This window comes from Chrysoperla carnea, chromosome 2 (genome assembly GCF_905475395.1).
Source record: "Chrysoperla carnea chromosome 2, inChrCarn1.1, whole genome shotgun sequence".
In the NCBI taxonomy this organism is placed as follows: Eukaryota; Metazoa; Arthropoda; class Insecta; order Neuroptera; family Chrysopidae; genus Chrysoperla; species Chrysoperla carnea.
The window spans coordinates 94,483,499-94,502,112 of NC_058338.1; the positions used below are offsets into that span (position 1 = coordinate 94,483,499).

Sequence of the window (18,614 nt, forward strand, 5' to 3'; positions counted from 1 at the left end):
ATATTTTCAATTGTTGCCACTATCCAATAGTACATACAAAATATGCAATTTAAAAAAAAAAGAAGTTAAAATCGAATGATTTGCCTGAACTATACGAGCTGTTGAAATTTTTCAAAAAAATTCGTTTTTCTCAAAATTTAGGGGTTATGTACCGGGCTAAAATTTACCATTTAAACTCAATTCCTTAATTTTTTGAAAAATTATCAGAGAAAGTTGAAAATATGAGGTCACTGCGACAAGGTTATTCGCATCAATTCGATCAGCAAAATCAGAGACATTCAAGAAAACGTCACCAAAGAAATTATTCGCATCAATTCGATCAGCAAAATCAGAGACATTCAAGAAAACGTCACCAAAGAAAATAATGAGATAAACTGCCTCAAAACCGCGTGCAGAAGATCGTGCGGATCGTTGCGGAACCGGAAAATTATTATTTTTTGTATTTTTTACAACAAAAGAAATCAATTTAAAAAAAAAAAAAAATTAAGCTTATCTCAAAATTTTCCGAATTGATTATCAAAATTCGGTAGATTTCCTCACTAATATGGTATAAAGTATTCGCGATTAACAAATCTCATGGCGCCGCCAAGTGGACTTCTGTAGAAACAGTAAGAGTGAAAAACAGGGCCTTTCCTTCATCGGCATTCCGCGCTGTCACACGTGACAATGACAAAATGTCTTCAGAATTTATATTAAACTTTGAATACATTTACCAATTGTTTTTATAATTTTAACCACTGTTTGAATCACTTGCTTGTTTAAAAACATTTAAATGAGAATCACTCCTGTCGGCCATATTGAAAGGCTGGAAGTGCCATCTATAGGTAAAGTTAATCGCAACAATGTCACTAATTAAATTTAAATTGTTGATTGGAACATACTGTATAAAAATACTGCAAATTGACATTCTCTATGGTATTTAATATTTATACGTCAAGCGTTTGCGTCTGATTTAAATTACAAAAATGTTGTTTATAAACAAAAATTTGTGATAAAAATTAAAAAAAAATAAAAATAAATGTCTTATCGTCGAGCATTTAATTGGAATCATGATTTTCCACGACTTGTCAGACAATTAGGGTTTAAATTTATCACCGACAGACCAAAATTATTAATTGATTGGAATTTAATTGGTATGATTTCAAAGAAAATTTGTATCTAGATACAATTTTGATTCAAATTTCTAATATCTAGATACATTTATTGTTATAGGATGTGTGGATATAGAAAGTATTATATTTAATTCAGAAGTTACAACTCTAGAAAGGCATATCAATGATGTAATTTATTATTCGTTGCAAGGCGAAGAAATTAAAATTCTAGATCCAAAATTTGTAAAATTATTTCGGCTAGCACAATTAACAATTGAATATTTAATATTTTGTTTGCATTACTTGGATAAAGGCTTTGTTCTATTGCAGGATAATATATCTGTTATTAGAAAGGTTTGTGTGGTTGTTTTAAAATTTGAAAAGAATAGAATTCGAATCGAAACTGTTTAGAAACTATCATAAAACTCTAAATAGTTATGTAGTTTCGTAAATTCCCATTCAATGGCTTATTCCTTTAAGATACTAATATATCTGCTATAAGCAGGGTCGTATTTAGAACTCGGAGGTCTTGGGGCCAAAATTTATTTGTAAAATAATATGATTACGTAGAGCATATGAACAAATTTATTCTTTTATTATACAGTGTGATCATTTCAAAAGTATCCACCCTTAATTACTCTGGACCTGATGTGATTATTTTCAGTGAAAACACTTCGATTTAAATATCGAGGGAACTTCAAAAATGGTACCTAGAAAACTTTAAGTTTCACCCCTTCGCCCCTAGCTATCTCAACTTTGAAATTTCAAATGACACTTCTTACTTTGTGATACCTCAAATTTGAAAGGGCATAAAATTCTCTCTTTATCCATGATAAAATAAATGAAATCGATGGATTGATTCTTAAAATACTACCCAGAAGATTGAATTCATATCCTCCATCTTCTGTGTAGTCTATCTTAAGAACCAATCAATCGATTTCATTTTTTTTATCATGGTTAAAGAGAGAATTTTATGCCCTTTGATGAGATATCACAAAGTAGGAAGTGCCATTTGAAATTTCAAAGTTGGAGTACCATAACCCTTTAGCTGATCCCGCTTTAAAATTGGCCCCGGCTATAAGATAGGTTTGTGATAGTGTTAAAACTAGGATGAATTAGAATTCGAAAACTATTTGACAATTATCATAAAACTTTAAAAACAGTTTAGAGTTTCAAAACCTACCATATATTTTATATTTCTATTTTATTTAGGAAAATGAAGAACTTCGTGAAGAAGTTTTTCAAAAAGAAAAGTCGATACAAAAATATAAAAAAAGGTTGAGCGATTTACAAAGTATTTATAAAAATAATGGCGATGTAAGCACTGAAGAAATATTTCAGGTAAATGTTAAGCGAATTTGTTTCAATTTTTTGCATTTATCCTTCGATATTTTATACAACGTTGTCAGTTTTAACGTAACGACTAACGACTAAATTTCATTATTTTTTCTTCTCTATAAAGAATGTCTCTTTTGTAAGTTGACATATGCTTGAAACTCGATAAATAAATTTAATCGCTGAAAATGTTTCAAACGAAAAATGCTAGTTTCAAAGGAACACATCTTATAGCGGCATCGAATTCGATCTAAGTATTCAGATTCAATTAAAACTTCACTATGATTCATAACTGTTAAACATTAGATGAACGCTTTAAATTAGAAAGTTGTTCCTTTATAAATACGTAAACATTTTTTATTCGAAATATTATTTTGTAAACCGAATAGTTTAGACAATAATTGATAGCAAAAATCTAGCTTTTTGTGCGTTTGTTCGTTCAATTTGAACAAGAATGGTCTTGTGGTGTCTCTGTCAGGTCAAATAAATTATTATACCTGATTATCAAAAGTGATAATAATTAATAATTCAATAATAACTTGATTTAATTTAAATTACACCCCAACCAGCAACAGTCTTTATAGAAAAACAATTAACCACTTTTATTGGAATTTTTTTTTTCGAAGAATGGCTAGATGTCGCAGAAACAATTATACGCTATAGCAATTTTGATACAAAAAAAATCAATTTTGGGTAAAACTTTTCAGTTTGTTTTTGCCTAAACTGTACGGTTTGTGGAAGAATGTTTCGAACAAAAAATGTTACTTTTTTAATCAATAATAACTTTCAAATTTAAAGTGTTCATCTATCGATTACCAGTTATGGAGTAAATTGAGCTTTTCATTGAGCTTGAAACCTAGGTCAAGTTTAATGTCTGCGTAAGATGTGCGCCTACACATCCAACATTTTTCGCTTGAATTATTTTTAGCAATAAAAGTTATTGATCGAGTTTCAAGCATAATAATAATAATAATAATAATAATCAATTTATTTTTGACTCAATAAGAGTATAAATATGTCATACAAAGAAAAGAAAATCATATTTGTACATTTAATAGATCACACTTGTACGGACACAAATCAATTAGATAATTTTTTAAACAACATTTGAATCTGTTGAAATCTTGTATTGCTCTAATGTCGACAGACAGCTGATTATATAATGTACTACATATGCCAACTTAAGACACAGGCAAAAAAGTACAAGTAGCCAAGGTGTACTACATGTATCCGATATGGTCTAGTGGCTAGGATACCTGGCTTTCACCCAGGAGGCTCGGGTTCGATTCCCGGTATCGGAAATATATTTTAAATATTGCTATTCGGAAAAAACATATCGAAATATAAAATATACTTTTTATCGATTTCTAAAATATATTCACAATATTTTCAGTGTGAAATTTGTAAAAAACAATTTATTAATGAAGTATTTTTAAACGCACATCAAACCCGAAGACAACACACAACAATATCGAATCCTCAACCTCCGGATATAGTTACGGAACAATTCCTCGATAATAATTCGGATACCCAAAAACTATTTATTGAAATCAAAGAACTAAAAGAACGTTTAAATAACACTGAGTACATTTTAAAAAGTGAAAAAGCAGATAAACCGGTAAGCGATACCATCGATAGTTGCATAACGAAAATTGATAAAGATATCCAAGTTGATTTAATAAGTAAATCGTATTCTGATGATTCTGTACAATGTAATCTTGGCGAAGATGACGAAAAAAAACGTGAACAATTAACTACTATTCAAATGGAATTGAAACAATGGCGGGAGGATGAAGCAAATAAAATTTTTGATCAGTTAGAGAAGATTAAGGAGAAATTTAATGAAAATGTTGAAAAGGTTCATCAAACAACTATCACGGATAATTTACTACTTGATAAAGGAACATCCGATAATGAACTGTAAGTTTTAATATCTAGATTTTGTTTCGATCTAGACTATAGAAGAGGAAATAATAGAAATGGCCAAGACTGTTTTAAAACTTGTTTCTTAGAAAATCATCCGATATGGTCTAGTGGCTAGGAGACCTGGCTTTCACCCAGGAGGCTCGGGTTCGATTCCCGGTATCGGAATGTTGTTTTTATAATTTTGAAATTTTTTTTATAAATTTCACAATAGAAAAAGTGAAAAAAAAAAACAATTGCTTAGTTAATTGTTGAAATACCACGTATGGAAAGTGTTGAATGCCAGTGCTTTCATTTTTTATAAATTAGAAGAGTTTAAACAAGCAACACATTAGGGAATATTCATGAAATTTAAATTTGGTTCAAATATTTTTCTTCTGTAACTTTAATGACTTGACATTTCAGCTAAACCATTATTTTAGTAATTAATATCTTTTTAATTACTTAAAATTAATTAATAAAAGTACAAATTCAGTGAGGGCATTTAAAAATTTCTAAAACGGAAATTCTAATTTTTATACGGGCGTGACATCACAGTACGGGCTTGTCAAATTTGTTGACATAATGTATGGTATTAATTACTTACATTTTATATGGTATTTCATTAAATTATACTATTCTAAGGCTTTTTATTAGAAAACTTAATAATAACGAGTGTAAATTCTGTGTTGTAAATTCATTTTTTTAAAGTGTAAATTATACATTGAACTGTCAAAAATTGACAGATCACGTACTTATACGTCATCAACATAGAGCGCCAAAAAACTGCGTTTAAATATCTCAAAATTATAATGTATTTTAAATATTATACAGCATTTTTAAGCAGTATTTATATTTTTTACTATGTTATAATGGTGTAAACAATGAATTAAAAATAAATAAAAAAAATACATGAATATTCCCTATTGTGGTTATTTGGTTTTCGAAATTTTTTTTTCGTTTTTCGAAATTGTTTTTCAAGACTACTAATTGAAGCTACCTGCAAATTTCCAACACTCTATCTTTCGTAGTTTTGGAGAAAATGAATAGCAAAATTTTGTCTTAATTTTCGACCTGTTTCAAGCAAAAGTTTATTTTTTATAAAGAACATTTTTCACATTTAAACTTTTGTTATATCTCTAACGATTTACAAAATGAGTTCTACAGATTCATGACGCAATTGACGTATGTTGCGCATTTACGAACTCACAATCACTTTTTTTCGTCCTGAGCATGCTATAAAAATTTCAGTTTGATATATATTTTCGGTTTTGAGTTATCGTGATCACAATCGAACGGGCCAACAGCCAGAAATGGATTAATTTCAATTAGGTGATTTTATAAACAATTATACAAAATTTTGTTCGTATCATCAATATTTTTAAGGGTTACAAACTTGCCGCTAAACTAGGGTATTTTACTATGTTTGAAAAAGTACTTCAAAATGTTGCTTTTCCTAATAAAAGCCTTTCTTGCCATAAAATTAAATTAAATTTTAAACCTTTTTTTATTCTTGCAAAAACGCTGTCAGTCATTTTGGGGACGTAATATTGGTAAAAACAACTGTCTTGTATAAATATTATCGAAGATAATAAATGAGAACTCTAGGATATTTCGAAATAAATTTCGATTTATCCTCGAAAATACAAAAAACTGATCTAGGAAATTGGGGCAAAAATCGAAATTTAAACTGTCTTGCATGTAATTATTATATGTATAAATAAAGTTGTTGGTAACATAACCTACAATTACTATGAAATCAACCTACAAGCAACAAATTAGTAATTAATGCATATTATTTTTACCTATATGATTTAGGTCACGTGATATACAGATTAAAAATGAGGACTTTTAATTTTAATATTCACTAATGTGCTTTTATGACTAAAAATCAGAATTTTGAAGTATATTTTAGCATAAATTTTAATTTTTATCAAATTTCATAATTTATTTTTCACTACCGAAAGATACCTGTCTCTCATCCAAGAGGCTCGGGTTCGATTCCGCTATCGGAATTAAATTTTTAACTTTTCAATCATTTAGTGATTTATTTCCTTTTGATAGTCATAGTTTTCAAGAACTTGAAGAAAAATTCGACAAAAAACTAGAATCAAATATTGAACGATTAAAAAATGAACTCACAAATCAAGAGCGAAATTGGCGTGATAAACTAGCAAGTCTTGAATTAAAAAATGAAACAGCAAAATTAAATGCGATTAAATCACCTGCAACGCCTAAACAAGCAACGTTTCGTATACAACATAATAGTCCAGTCATTATTCAACACGAATCTGATAGTTCATCGAGCCATAAACGAACAAAATTCGAACGAAAATCAGGTATTATATTTAAGGCATTTTGAAAAAAAATAAATAAATAATAAAAATGAAAATGATCCAAAAAAATTGGAATTTTATTTTTCAATTAATCATCCTTTTATACGCTTTTGTGGACGGTTTGGGAGAAATTAACTATCAAGGTTAGTTTTCTTACCAAAAAAAGGACATAGTTCTCATAAACCGTACAGAGAATGGATATAAATTTTTCACAAAAGACCTATACAAGGGTTATTAATTGATAAATAAAATTTTTAATTTTTGTTATCATTTTCATTTGAAATCTTTAAGGTATTTCGATACCGTAAATTAAAATTGATATTTATCAATTAATCATCTTTTTATACGTTTCTTGAGAAAAAATCATATCGATTCTCTGTACGATTTAGGAGACATTAACCATCAAAATCAGTGTTTTTATCAAAAAAAGTTTTTCATTTTTATGCACAGTTCTTAATTTTGTTATGATTTTAAATTTTTAAACTTGAGGAATATTGATAAAAGTTTTTTATGTAAACATTTTTAAAAGCTTGAAATTGACTTAAAACCCAACATTTTTAACAACTTCTTCATATACCACCATGTAAAAAGAACTGTTTTTAATTGTTAATTTATCCGAACAGAGAATCAACTTTAAATTTATACAGAAAGCGTATTAAATACTCATTAATTAACACACAAAATTTCAGTTTATTTGGTAACAATTTCATTTTGGTATCGAAACACTTTAAGATTTTATGATTTTTATCAGACTCTTTTTTTTTTTGTAATTCAAGTATTTTTTTTAGTACAGACTTCAGAGATAATAACGAAAGATGAGGCTACGTTAGTCATACCAGTGGCAGTGAATACCTCAACCCAAGCTACACCTACAAATGATGACATCGAGTATAAAGCAGAAATCGTTTCAAAAAGGTTAACTGACTTTGTAACTACTTCAGTTTGATCCGTTTATCTGACATCAAATTAGCGACCAAAAATACCTCCTAGATAACAGTTTGGACGATAAATACTTATTTTTCCGTTTTTGTGCCAAAAATGGAATTTCGGGTAAAAAACGGCACGAGTTTTGGAATACGTGACAGAATTTGTGTTATCTGACATCGAATTCAGCTACCAAAAATACCTAAAAGATAACAATTATAAGTCAAAATAAGCATTTCACAAAAATTTGGGTTACATATGCTCCCCGCTGGGGCTCTATGTCTTTTTCTAATTAGGTTAAGTTGGGTGAATGTTCCTTGGGATCCTATAAACACGTTACAAAAAATTTTCATTCAAATCGGTAATGTTTCCTCACTTTTCCACTCTCCGACACTTTTTTCCGGCTTAAGGTTTTTCAACTTTTGATTGATATCCTACGTAAGTACAGTTTAGGTATCAGTGGCGGCTGACTTATTTTATTTTATAAGCTCATTTATTCTTCGGCTAATCTCTTGTATCTGTCGTGTAAACGATTAACTTCATTTCTTATTCAAACAAATCCTTAATCAAATGGATAATAATCCTGCTTTTAATTTGATCTAGTGATTCTATTAGTGACGAAAATTTACGTGTGGAAAAATCAAAAGAATATCTTGAAGAAGAAAACTCAGAAGTCCCTAAATTCATCAACAGAAACTCCAACGACTCAATATTTAAACTCAGAACAATTGAAGTGGAAAAAGATGAACATGAAGAGCTCAAAACGTCAGTTTTAAATTTAGAAGTAATCGAAACGCATCAGAATAAACCTAAAAGTGTTGAAACTACATCAAGAAATCGCATTTTAAACTTAGAAAAACATTCGATCACAAAGTAATTATTTTTAAATTTTTTTTTTTTTTTTGAGAAAACATTTATAAAAGCTTTTATTTTCAGTCTTAAAAATTTGGGACACGACGAAAGTTTTCTTTACGAATTTCGAAAAACAATCGAAGGTGTCGTACATACTTCGTTACAAGAACTCGGAGTTGATCCACAGTGGAAATCGATCCCACAAAGTACATTTGAAGATCATTTGAAGCGTTTACAACATTCACAAAAATTTCAAACGAGGGTAATTTTCAATAAGGATTTTTGTTTTAGTTGGATAAGTCGAATACCGGATTTTGATAATAAATTCACTAAATTTTAGGAAATGATTGATTTTTTTGATAATACAGACAAATTTGATCCGATCTTATTGAAATTTTTTTGAAACCCACTTTTTTTGGGTTATTCTTTTCAGCTACACTGTCAGTTTTTCGCTAGCTATCACTTATGTGCTTAATTCCGGGACCAGGACTCCAAATTCTTGAAACATATTAGAGCAATGTTAATTTTGATCACAAATTTGAAAAGTATGATTCAAATTTAGTAGGATTAAATACTTGGTTTATCAAAATTGCATAAAATTCGGATGTGATAGAGCAAAATTAAATTTTTGGGATTCTGATGACGTCATAAAATTTAAAAATTCGATGATGGTTACTTGGTGATGTACGATGATGCCTACACTACTTGGTACGATGATGACTACTTGGTAGTCGAAATACGTTTTTATAAAATACAAAAAACTGATCTAGGAAATTGGGGCAAAAATCAAAATTTATTATTAGAGCTAGGTTAATTCTGATCACAAATTTGAAAATTATGACCCCAATTTACTAGTACTACATACTTGGTTTATCAAAATTGGATAAAAATTGGATGTGATAGAGCAAGATTAAATTTTTTGAATTCTGAGTCATAAAGTTAAAAAATTCGATTATTTTGATAACACAGGCAAATTTGATCCGATCTTATTACAATTTTTTTGAAACCCACTAATTTTGGATCATTCTTTTCAGCTGCGATGTTAGTTTTTCGCTAGCTATCACGTATGTGCTTAATTCCGAGACCAGGACTCCAAATTCTTGAATCCTATTAGAGCTAGGTTTATTTTGATTACAAATTTGAAATACCTTTTTCCTTAGAGCCTTCTTCAAACTGAACCGATTTTGAAGTTCATCGACTATTTTTAGTTGTTCCGGGTAGGAAATCCTAAACTCGCACTTGAAACATAGCTAAAAGCACTCCTAATTAAATTACTTTTCTAACGAATAAAAAAATTAAAATCTGTAGATCCATTTAGGCGCTACGATGCCACATGCAGACACAGATACACAGACAGTTTTTATTGGTACGGGGGTTAAAAATTAGCCATTTCCCAAATTTTACTTTAATTTATTATCTTTAATTTTATTTTAATTTATTATCAAAATCCGGTAGATTTTTCAACTATTTCTAGTTTTATTAGTTAGCGGAAATTTTAATTTGTGTTTTATTTTAGACTCATCCGAATTATAACGAATTTAAAAACGAAATTATAAATAAAATTGAACACGCAGTCTCCGAGCAAAATATGAAAGTAAATGTATCGAATACTAGTACAACAACCCCTCTTCGTTTACCTAAACGAAGACATATCCGATCAAAAACTCAGGTTACTAAGAAAACTACCACATCAAAACTAACGAAACCACGAAAAGAATTATCACAAACTCTAACAACAGAAGAAATTTCAAAGCAATCTTTAAAAATGCCAACTTCAAAACCATCTATTGAAGCTTTACCGAAACAAAAATTTACAGAACCGACAATACATTCAAGAGATCAAGTAAATTCAATGCGATTATTTCGTCGTGCTAAAAGTTTGCATTTATTAAATCGACAAAAAGATAAATCTACTGAAGATAAAGGACATCAAATTACCAAAACCAAATCAGAAATTCTTCATCAGAAGCCTGAAAAGTATGAAGAGAAATCGCATATGTTGTCTTCCATATTAAAAGTTAAAGATAAAGTATGTTCAGTTTTTAAATCACCACAGAGGGCAAATATTTTGCAGAAGGCTGGCGGAGATGCTTTTTCAAATAATGAAGCACCCAATGTAACTCAAGGTATGTATAATTTCGAAACTCAAGCCTTTGCTTTTTTTTTTTTTTTTATTTTTAGGTTCCATAAAGAGGTATAAATTTTCGTAGGAAATGAATTTTTCGAATTCGTTTCAGTTTTTTCACGTTACCCGATTGATCATCTCCGGGCAAGAGATGCTACTTGAAGCAGATAAAGCTATGAGATATACCGAGGCTAGAATCCACACAGAAAGCCTACAGCTTCCCCCTAGGATTTCTCCCAGGGTTGAAGGGCCCAAGGTTTCTAAACCTGACGCCCTCCAATTTTTGCAGATGCAAATAATATTTATGGAGATTTCATCGTCCTTCACACAGGCTCTACAAGTGAGATCATCAGAGATCCCTATGTTATAAAGGTGGTATTTCAATCGATAGTGTTCTGTCAAGAGTCCCACCACCCTTCTCAACTGTGCTCTAGTGAGTTTCAAGTCGGACACAGTCGAACGGCCAAGCTATAGTTATACACAGTTTGGCCTGTTGTATAGCTTGCGCAAAAGTCTCAGTAATCAAGATGGACTTTTCGAACCCATTCCTTGATTCGGTAAATTACGGAACATCTTGCTATGGTAATAACAAGTCCGCTGTTTCATTCACTTCAACGCCAAAGTGTCCCAGTGCAGATCAGTCTGACTGTGTTACTTAGTGTCAGACGGTTCAGTTCCTCGAAACATTCATAAACTATCCTCGATTGGAATCTTGACGCTTTAAGGGGGTATTTTGGTCTAGAAGCCTCAATTCTAGGCACTTTTCAAACTAAGATTATAAGATAATGAAAAACATTTTGTAGCCATTTTTTCATATAATATTTATTGACATTTTAAAAATACAAAATGTTAATTTAAAAAAAAAATTTTTAATTATTCGATTTACCGTTGAAGTGAGGGCTACACAAAAAAAAACACGGCACCCTGGTTGACACAATTTTAGCCCTTGTAGGAATCTGAATCAAAAAAATTTGAAAAAATCTTAATTAGTAAAGATGTCGTTATCGTCTGAACCTTGGTTCATGAACAAATTTATTTTCATCGCTTTTTTTGACCTTTTCGAATTATTTTAAAATAATTAAAATTGAATTTTTTTTTTTAAATCAAAGGTTCAGACGATAGACAATTTTCCATTTCAATTCAATTTTGAGAGACAATTCCGGCAGAGTAACTCGGATAATAATATTATACACTTTGGATTAATTGACGATCCGAGATTCATACATTTGACCTTCTTCTACTTCATATGCAGTGTCTTGCAAAGTTATTTCTGCTAACCGAGCTGTTTTGCATTCTTTTGAAGCAGCAGAAGTTCGCAGCACAGAGCGATCAATTCAAACTTTGTTATTAGAAAATTCGATGTATTTCGGAAAATAATTCAAATTTTGAACAGTCCGTTTAAGGACATATTCTTAAAGGTCTAATCCTTTATAAATTTGGAAAAAAAATCAATTTCTTCAAATTTCTAAACCAGAATATTACCTTAAGGGCACCCAATTGATACATAATTCTTGTAATGTTTCAGGAGTATATAAACTAACGGCATTCGACGAAAAAAATAAACCCATTCAATCATCACAAACTATTAAATCAATTACGCCCGTCGGAAAGAAGAAAAGTATATTCCAAAGATCGGAAAATATTGAAAACAATGACAGTACTACATTATCTGAATCTGAAGAGACTACCAATTTTTCAAAAATCAAAACTGTCCATTTCAAAAATAATCGGAATCTCGAAAAAAGTGTAATTAATACAGTCATAGGTGGCCCAGCGAAAACACAAAAATTTGACGCATTCATGACGAAAAGTGAACAAACTGCTGCGAAACAAATTATAAAGATTGATGTTACAAAACCTGCAATTTCTATGTATGGAGACAATTCTGAATCGTCGAATATATCGGAACAATCGTTTTCACCGTTTAAAATACCATCATCATCAACACCTAAAAAACCTCCTACACCAGTTGAAATGAATTTTAAGACGAATTTACCAGATAGTAATTTCTTAAAACCAACTTCCTCGTTTGTGCCTGTTAAAAAGAAAGTTATTTTTGATTTAGATACCGATGATTCTAGTCAAAATTCGGATAAAAGGTATTTTATTTTTTCATTTATATTACTGAATATAAAACTATACTACCCCTTCCTTCCCCCCCACTTCAATAAGTTAAGTCTGCGAGGTACAGGAAAAACCTTTCCAAAACTCTATGCGCATCGAGCTCTACGCCCCGATGTATATTGAGCGAGGCTAAACAGTTTAGCCGATCTTAAGACATTGTCGATCTGAGGTATGTTTTGAGACGGCGCAAAGTCGAAAAGGAGTATTCATTCGTCGCTATTGTGACAGACAAAATTGCCAGAACGCAAAGCATTTGGTATATATTTGGAAACGCATCTTCTTCTTGCATTTTTGATCTCCTGTCCGGCAATTAACTTCATCGAACCAGATGTCATGGAAATCATCTTGCAAAATTGAAGAGTATGCATACCATGGTTCAAAAATTTTAGCGTAACTCATGTTGTCGTTTGTTTTCAACAAATGTCGAAGCAGCTTGAACAGCTAACACTAGTGGAAATGAGTTTCTTAAGTGGTTGCATTCACTGGACTATATTGTTAATTCAAGTTTATGTGGAGAGGTTCTCAATGGGAAGAGAGGGGTTTTGGACAATTTATGTCTACATTGTTTCCTTTGGTGACGTTTTTTTGAATATCTCTGCTTCTATTGATCGGATTGAGGAATTAAAAAAAAATAATTGTTTGTTATGAATATTTGCATCGACCTTACTTGCTATCTAACCCTGATATAGCAAAATAACGTCAAAATCGCAATCTATATATATAAAAAGAGAGTGTTTGTTTGTATGTCCCCGATTTTCCCTAAAACTAACCATTGACCTTCGGTAGGGGATTATGTCATTGGGTAGCCCTTAGGCTCCCATTGTGAATAAGGGAGTTTGGTGGGGGTGGAATTAAAAATGATCTAGGAATTCATAGAAAATAGATTAAAAAAATAGTTCTAATAATACAATAGGCCCCACTGTCAATAGTACAATTTTCACTAGATGGCGCTACTGGCGCAAATGTCTTTCGATTTTTCTCGAAAATTTTGGAATGTTCCATGGATTTCTATCGAATTTTCTAGAATTTTCTCGAACATTCTGGAATGTTCTATGGATTTCTATCGAATTTTCTAGAACTTTCTCGAATATTCTCGAATGTTGTATGGATTTTTATTGAATTTTATCAAACTTTCTCGAACAATCTGGAATGTTCCATGGGTTTCTGTCGAATTTTCTAGAATTTTCTCGAACATTCTGGAATGTTCTATGGATTTCTATCGAATTTTCTAGAACTTTCTCGAATATTCTGGAATGTTCCATGGGTTTCTATCGATCTTTCCCTTACTTTTCCGTACACACAGAGAGTGTAGACATAATATTGGGATCGGCCAAAAAAATCTTACTGTTCCGTACACACAGAGAGAATTAAAAAAAAAGTCTTTCATTTAACAATTTTGATATTTAAATGTGCAAAAACAGCCCAGCGAAGCGGGTTTAACAGCTAGTAACCTCATATTTCACAATAGGGTATTATCGTTAATCAAAAATAAATTATGAAAATTGAAAAAAGTTAAAATTTATGTAAAAATACACTTAAATATTCTGATTTCGAGTCATAAAAGCACATTTTTCTTGTAAAATATTAAAATTAAAAATCGTAATTTTTAAACTGTATATCACGTGACCTAAAACGCGGGTAAGCCCTGCTGTGATGTATGTCATAGCGGTATGAATCATAGACCATCAATTAGTTCAGTGTAGACAGTTGGGTATAATGTATACATAGATAATAAGTATTTATATTTATTATAATCAGATGAATATCTCTGTCAAAGTTATTTGTGTTATTTCATATAATGATACCCATATTACGTCATCAAATTGGATGCCCGCGTTTTTGACAGTTTAAAAAAGGTTAAAATTTAATTTAATTTTTTGGCAAGAAAGCGTGTGTATTTTTGGTGGCTTTTTATTAGCAAAATCAACATTTTGAAGTACTTTTTCAAAAATAGTGGAATACCCTATTGAAAATAAATAATTTTTGTAACTTAATGTAATGTAATGAAGATCTGAATATTTTCGAGTTTTTTGCATTTTTGTTTTGTAATACTTTGGCTCATAATCAGGATCTGAAAAAAACCATTGACACTATCCGAAAGTACATAAAAAACCTGAAATTTAAAAAAAAAAGTTAAAATTCGATGATTTGCCTGAACTGTACGACCTGTTGTTCGTTTTTCTCCAAATTGATGTTATGTATTGGGCTAAAATTTATTTCAATCCAATTCCTCCATTTTACGAAAAGTTATCAGAGAAAGTTTAAAATATGCGGTTACTGTGATTTTCTTGAAATTTTGAGATTATTTTGCTATATTTAGGGTTCGATAGCAGACAAGGTCGATGAAAAATTGATAACAAACAATGTTTTTGTATTCGCCTCAATTTGATCAATAGAAGCAGAGATATTCAAGAAAACGCCACCAAAGAAAACAATAAATAAATTACAATTAGAGAAGGTGGAGTGGATCGTTCCGGAATCAAAAAACTCCTTTTCTCTGTTTTTCACAACAAAATAAACCTATGTAAAAAAGTTAGCCTTCAACCAAAATTTTTCAAAAGTGATTATCAAAATTCGATAAATTTACTCCACTAGAATAACTATCTCTATTTTGAATATTCCAAATGATAGACTGTATCTGCCATTCCAATTTCTATTAATTTCGTCCAGTGTGTTTTCGTTATAGTCTAGTGACACTTTAAATTTATGTTATTATATTTTAGTTTTATTTCTAGTATAAAACCTCTTGTTGGCGGTCTTGGTGAAGATGAAATGATTTCTAAAAATAAAGTAATGGTCCAACAGGGTAGCGGATTTACCGTAAATCAATTCCATCTAGCCACGTCAGAAAATAAGTCTACGGTGAATGATGGAGATAGTACTAGTATTTCTAGTTCGGTGTTTGATGGTAGTATAAAAACTACAATCGATGATCATAAAGATACCACCAAAGATTCAACCAAAGATACACAAAATAAAACCAAAGAAACAAAATTTATACTTAACGATGACGATTTAGTTTTAAGTGATTTTGATCTCTCCACTTTTTGATTTTTTGTACTTAATTTATAATTTTAGTTTTTATACGAAATTTCCTAAAAAATATATTTTAATATTTATTAATTTTGTTTATTTTTCGTATCGACTCCCATACTAAAAAATCGAATTTTTTGAGTGTTTCGTTTTAGAGCAGGCGCTCGATAGAGTTGAGTGTGCAAAATCCGAGGACTGCATTTTGTCAATTGATTCTTGTTCAGAAAAGCTTATAAATTAAAATTCCGGATGTTGCCAGAAACCTTATTGGTCAAATTGGATTAACCCTCCCCCTCTGAGTTTTTTCAGACCGATGGCTTAAATATGACGTCATTGTGTTCATTTGAGGGCGAAATTTAAAGTATGTATGAATCATTTTATAAAGCAAATAATTAATGCAAATAAATTAAATTTTTAAGCTTTTCAAAATCTTAAAACCATCTTTGTGAACATCTTTTATAAAGATCTGAAGAGTAATTGCAGATTGTTTGATTCTAAAGCCTCAATTTTTAATTGTTAAAAACTGTTTAATTGTTAAAAAGTCTAACATATGTACATTTTTCGTCATGTCTAAGATCAAATTCACATGCACCCAAAAATATTTTGATTTTTCGATTCGGATTTCGGCCTTCTACAGCCCAAGTGGCGCATGTAAATCAAAAATTTGTATTATGCATATTTTTGACAAATTTCAGATGAATCAGACTTTATGGCCTCTGTATTGTGTAGAATTTTATTTGGACCACTTTGTAAATGATTATAATAAATAAAAAATAAACATATTTCAGATAAAATATAAATTATTTATTAAATTAGAAGGGGATACTGATAAAAGCAAGTAATACCAAAGGGAAAACCCCAAGTGTGATAAAAAAAATACATGTTACATTTAAAATTTAAATATTAATAATAGAATGCAAATTAAAAAAAAAAATAAATACATGCTACATTTAAAATTTAAATATTAATATTAGAATGAAAATTAATTTTAATTAATCAATTATTTCCGTTAATTAATCAATCATTAAAATTGATTAAATTATTATTATAAATTGCTGATAATCAATCAATTAAATAATACTTTATTTATGTACATAATATTTAAAAACTAATTATTTACTAATTATTTTATCCTCCAGATTAAAATATTTAAACGACACTTAAGTTTAAACTTCATGAATTTACCTACCTACTTTACATTTTATACCCTGTGTATATGAAATGTATCAAGGTATATTAAGTTTAGTACTAAGTTTGTAACGCTTAAAAATATTGATGCTACGAACAAATTTTTGGTATAGGTGTTTATAAAATCACCTAATTAGTCCATTTCGTTGTTCGTCCGTCTGTGGACACGATATCTGTGAAAAGTGAGGCTAATTTATAAATGAGCAACATAGGTCAATTGGGTCTTGGGTCCGTAGGACATATCTTGTAAACCATTAGAGATAGAACAAAAGTTTAAGTATAAAAAATGTTCCTTATAAAAAAATAAACAACTTTTGTTTGAAACATTTTTTCGTAAACGTCACTGTTTATACGCGAGGGCGCAATTAGGACAAAACTTTTGCGTCCATTTTATCCAAAACTATAAAAGATAGAGAGTTGAAAAATTGCAGGTAGCTTCAACTAATGGCTTGTTAAAAGATGATCGAAAAACGAAAAAAAATTCTAGAAAATACTTTCGAAAATAGCGAAAACCAAAAAATTGGCGCCCGAAAGCCACTATAATTGTGTTGGTTTTTTAAACTCTTCTTATTTATAAAAAAATAATGCAAGCACTGATATTCAACACTTTCTATACAAAGTATTTCAACAATTAACTCAGTCAATTGTTGGTTTTCACTTGTTTTTATTACGTTTAATTTTATGGTCATGCAGTAAATTAAATTTATTAAAAGCCTGGATCTTAGCAAAAAAGTGTAATTACACGACTACTCGACGCAAAGGAGTGGTAATGTGTTTATCAGTTTATATATGTATGTATGTATGTGTGTTCCTATGTGGCACACTAGAGACCAAACACGTATGCCGCTTTTGATGATTCTTACGAAAATCGTTTTTTCTTAATCTTTCGAAGGTCACTGTAGACATGGCAGTAATGAAAATTCGATATGGCTACCACCAGACGACATGCTGTGAAAAACATAAAAATGAAAGATGTTAAGTGGGGTATTATTGAATAACTATTTAACAGGCTAATCGATTGACGTGAGGATTTTTAAAATCGTTCCGCGCGTTTGGTCCTTGTAGCCCGACAAAAAATATACATACATGTATAGGCTGAAAATGAAAGTCGACGAACTAAATAGGATGCCATTGATTAATTATTGAAAATCTTAGAAGAAAAGAAATCCTAGAAAGTGTAAAATTAAAAAATTAATTAAAAAAATAAATAAGCCCGACTTCGTTAAATAAAAACCGAAAAGCAAAAAACAAATCCACTACTTTACATCTGGACTTGTTTTTTTCTATTCGGTTTTTATATAACGTAGTCGGGTTTTTTGATTTTTTAAATTTATTATTATTTTTTTATAACTGGTTAAGTAAATTATAACTCATAAAGTCAATGTCAAGTTTATTCTATATCAATTTATTAATATTGCTAAAGACTGTTCGTTTAGATATTTTTCCAATAGCGCTATTAAAAAGTATTAATAGCGACGTTTGCATTTTACGCTTCAGTTAACAGAAATATTATGGAAAATTTTTCCAAGAAATTGAGTCAATCAATTAAATTTAATTTGTTAACAATATTAAATTCGTAATACCTATTGAATTTGTTTACATAATTACTATGTCACGTTAATTAATTTAATTAGTAGTTGTGATGGGCTGGTGTAGTGCATGGTATATGTATGAAGGAGGTGCACTCAGCCTCTGAAATTCAGG

The 18,614-nt window shown here is 30.0% G+C and overlaps 1 protein-coding gene and 1 non-coding gene across 2 annotated transcripts; both read left to right on the top strand.

Annotated features, from left to right (window-relative positions):
* Positions 1-1,018: 1,018 nt before the first annotated feature.
* Positions 1,019-15,740, top strand: LOC123293063 (zinc finger protein DZIP1). The gene is made up of 11 exons (XM_044873779.1): positions 1,019-1,133; positions 1,213-1,445; positions 2,304-2,432; positions 3,820-4,346; positions 6,393-6,667; positions 7,453-7,579; positions 8,192-8,461; positions 8,525-8,702; positions 9,957-10,566; positions 12,091-12,664; positions 15,425-15,740. Exons 1-11 carry the CDS (start codon positions 1,019-1,021, stop codon positions 15,738-15,740), a joined length of 3,354 nt encoding a protein of 1,117 aa, XP_044729714.1.
* Trnae-uuc lies at positions 3,656-3,727 on the top strand. Its single transcript has one exon. It is a non-coding gene; the product is annotated as a tRNA-Glu (tRNA).
* Positions 15,741-18,614: the final 2,874 nt, after the last annotated feature.

What these genes read in the sequence shown, in the direction of transcription:
- LOC123293063 (XM_044873779.1), top strand. Translation starts at nt 1,019, where the DNA reads ATGTCTTATCGTCGAGCATTTAATTGGAATCATGATTTTCCACGACTT. An exon ending in GGAACATCCGATAATGAACT is followed by an intron (nt 4,347 to 6,392) that starts GTAAGTTTTAAT and finishes TCCTTTTGATAG; the next exon opens with TCATAGTTTTCAAGAACTTG. An exon ending in GAAAAACATTCGATCACAAA is followed by an intron (nt 8,462 to 8,524) that starts GTAATTATTTTT and finishes TTTTATTTTCAG; the next exon opens with TCTTAAAAATTTGGGACACG.